The sequence below is a fragment of the Varroa jacobsoni genome, unplaced genomic scaffold (genome assembly GCF_002532875.2).
Source record: "Varroa jacobsoni isolate VJ856 unplaced genomic scaffold, vjacob_1.0 scaffold_216, whole genome shotgun sequence".
In the NCBI taxonomy this organism is placed as follows: Eukaryota; Metazoa; Arthropoda; class Arachnida; order Mesostigmata; family Varroidae; genus Varroa; species Varroa jacobsoni.
The window spans coordinates 16,383-18,609 of record NW_019213118.1 but is presented as its reverse complement, the minus strand read 5'-3'; the positions used below and the strand labels follow the sequence as shown (position 1 = coordinate 18,609).

The following is a 2,227-nucleotide window of genomic DNA, read 5'->3' as shown; positions in this document are numbered from 1 at the left end:
GTCTGAAAAATCTATAGTGACCTATAATTATGTTCACTGCTATTATTTGGCTTGTACTGCGCATTTGATGCAGCATACCGTAAAAATTCAGCAAAATTTAACCCATTCCACTTCTTACTCCTGTGTAATCAACGCAAGCTTCGATGGGCGAGACTTGACTTCGTTATGCCAACATTATCAGAACGTTCACTTCTCGAACGTTTTTCTCCCGTCTGTATAAAATCAGTGAGAGATTTCGGCTCAATGTATATTAGAAGCTTTGTGTTCAATTAAAAACATGGCTTCACCTAAACAAACAAGAAGAAAAACATTATGATCCACCTATTCAATACGCCTGTCGTCAGTCGGTTCTCGTTGTTAACTACAGGAATTGGTGAGAAAAAGCAAATAGAATTAATCGTAGGTTACTTACATCTACGATGAAAAAGTATGTAATATTTTACCTAAGTATCCTACTACTGACTTCTCCTATGTATTCTTCTATGTACACGGCAAGCGTTAGTGAAGTCCTGGTAGGAGCAGCAATTTGAGAAAGATTTCGACGGAGTCCCTATGATATTATTGCTAAACCACACAGTGTTTCTGTCATAAAAAGCAATTTATTAACAATTCGTAGATTGTCAGTGGCTCTTACCAAGCTAACACTTTTGAGTGATGTTACAATATTTAAACATAAGTTTGGTTTAATTACATATATCTATCAGACAAATTAACTAAGTTGTTATACTTAGAAAAACGTTCCTTGACAACATGGACATAATCACCCTATTTACAGTACAGAGATACATGTCCAGATGTAGCACTTACCACAAGAGAGTCAGCAACACACAGATAACGACTTGTTGTCTATAACGGCACATGTTATTCACGTATTCCTCGAGCTCGTCACCCGATCAGCTGAATTTAGTATGTCTTATTCTTACCCAGCTTAATTTTGGTTAGGCGGTTTTGATAAGAATCTTATTTGGATGGCAGCTTCGATACAATTACAGTTGACTCCAATACTGCCGTCTGCTCATAATTCGGACAGTGTCAACTACAAATTATGGTAACCTTATTTCTGCCAGGTCAGATGTATGGCCTGGTCGTCAGTCGCTCAAATCTTCAGCGTCAGATTCATGATAAACTTAGATGAGTCACTGCACATTAAGCCGAAACTTCGTGGAACACACGTGGCCGCCAGATACAATTTCGACTGAAAAATGCAATACTGAGAGTCCTGTTGGTCTTTTAGTGTCCGAATATATTTCAAGCCCTTCGCAAATAAAGCAAGCTGGGCCGTCAAGTTTTACTAACATAGAGGTATTTCTATAACGTTCTGTTTTTTGAGTAGAATCATATATGATGAGACACCAGACGGTGGCTCTCTCCAATACATTCTCATATCAGGTTCGGGACTTTTTCCTTTCGCCAGAGGAAGATGAAAGCAGTGTAACATCCAGAAATCCTAACGTTGCAGGTCGAGGGAGAAGTTTCCATCGACAGCGGTCTGGATGGCCCAAAACCTCATGTGCTCGAGGCCTCGTGGCCCTGTTTGGCCGTAAACTCCACCCCCTAGGCGAGAGAAAAGGGAAAGGGCTCGTGCCGGCTGAGCCATTCATCGCACCCGACGGCCATGCGCGGACCGGAGTTAATGCGAGTCCTGTAAGCCAGGCGTAATTTTAGTGTCGATGAAAAAGATTCGTCTTTACGAGATACTGGCTTTCCGTTTAGCCTCATTCTAACTATCACTAGCGCATCTTATGGCTAATCGTACTATCATTTCTCGGTGTACTGCTTCCATCAAAACAGGGATCTGAAGTGTCTCTTAAGAACATTTTTCCTAACTGCAGCAAATATTTATTAAGTCTGATCTGTTCAATTATTGAGACAGCATCCTTCGGTCGAGGTGTATTGTGTTCAGCTGATCGAACACCTAACAACAGTACCGGACGTAGAACGCTAAACATTTGGCATTGTGACCAAGTACCGTCTGGGCTTGAGTGTTAGTCACAATCCAGTTCAATAAATTGTCGAACTATAAAAAACGAGTTTCAGTTTAGACATCGAATTGTCGGTGGCTAACATGCCCGTAAGGTGTGAAGCTGTCACGATCTGCAGTTAAGCACGGTGCCTGCTACCAATGTTGACTCGAAGATAAGACGCAGCCTAACAATAGCGTGCGCCATACGCAAAAGGTTCCTCCATCCGCGATTAATTTCACGCTGTCATTTACTCGTCCTTACAT

General features: G+C 41.4%; 1 protein-coding gene across 1 annotated transcript in view; it reads right to left on the bottom strand.

The window, feature by feature from the left end:
- The window catches only part of LOC111273701 (gamma-aminobutyric acid receptor subunit alpha-6), a 54,769-nt gene extending 53,239 nt beyond the window's left edge, over positions 1 to 1,530 (bottom strand). Inside the window, 1 exon segment of the mRNA XM_022855584.2 lies at positions 808 to 1,530. Within this exon segment, the coding sequence (XP_022711319.2) occupies positions 808 to 860 (53 nt within the window). The 5' untranslated portion in view covers positions 861 to 1,530.
- Positions 1,531 to 2,227: the final 697 nt, after the last annotated feature.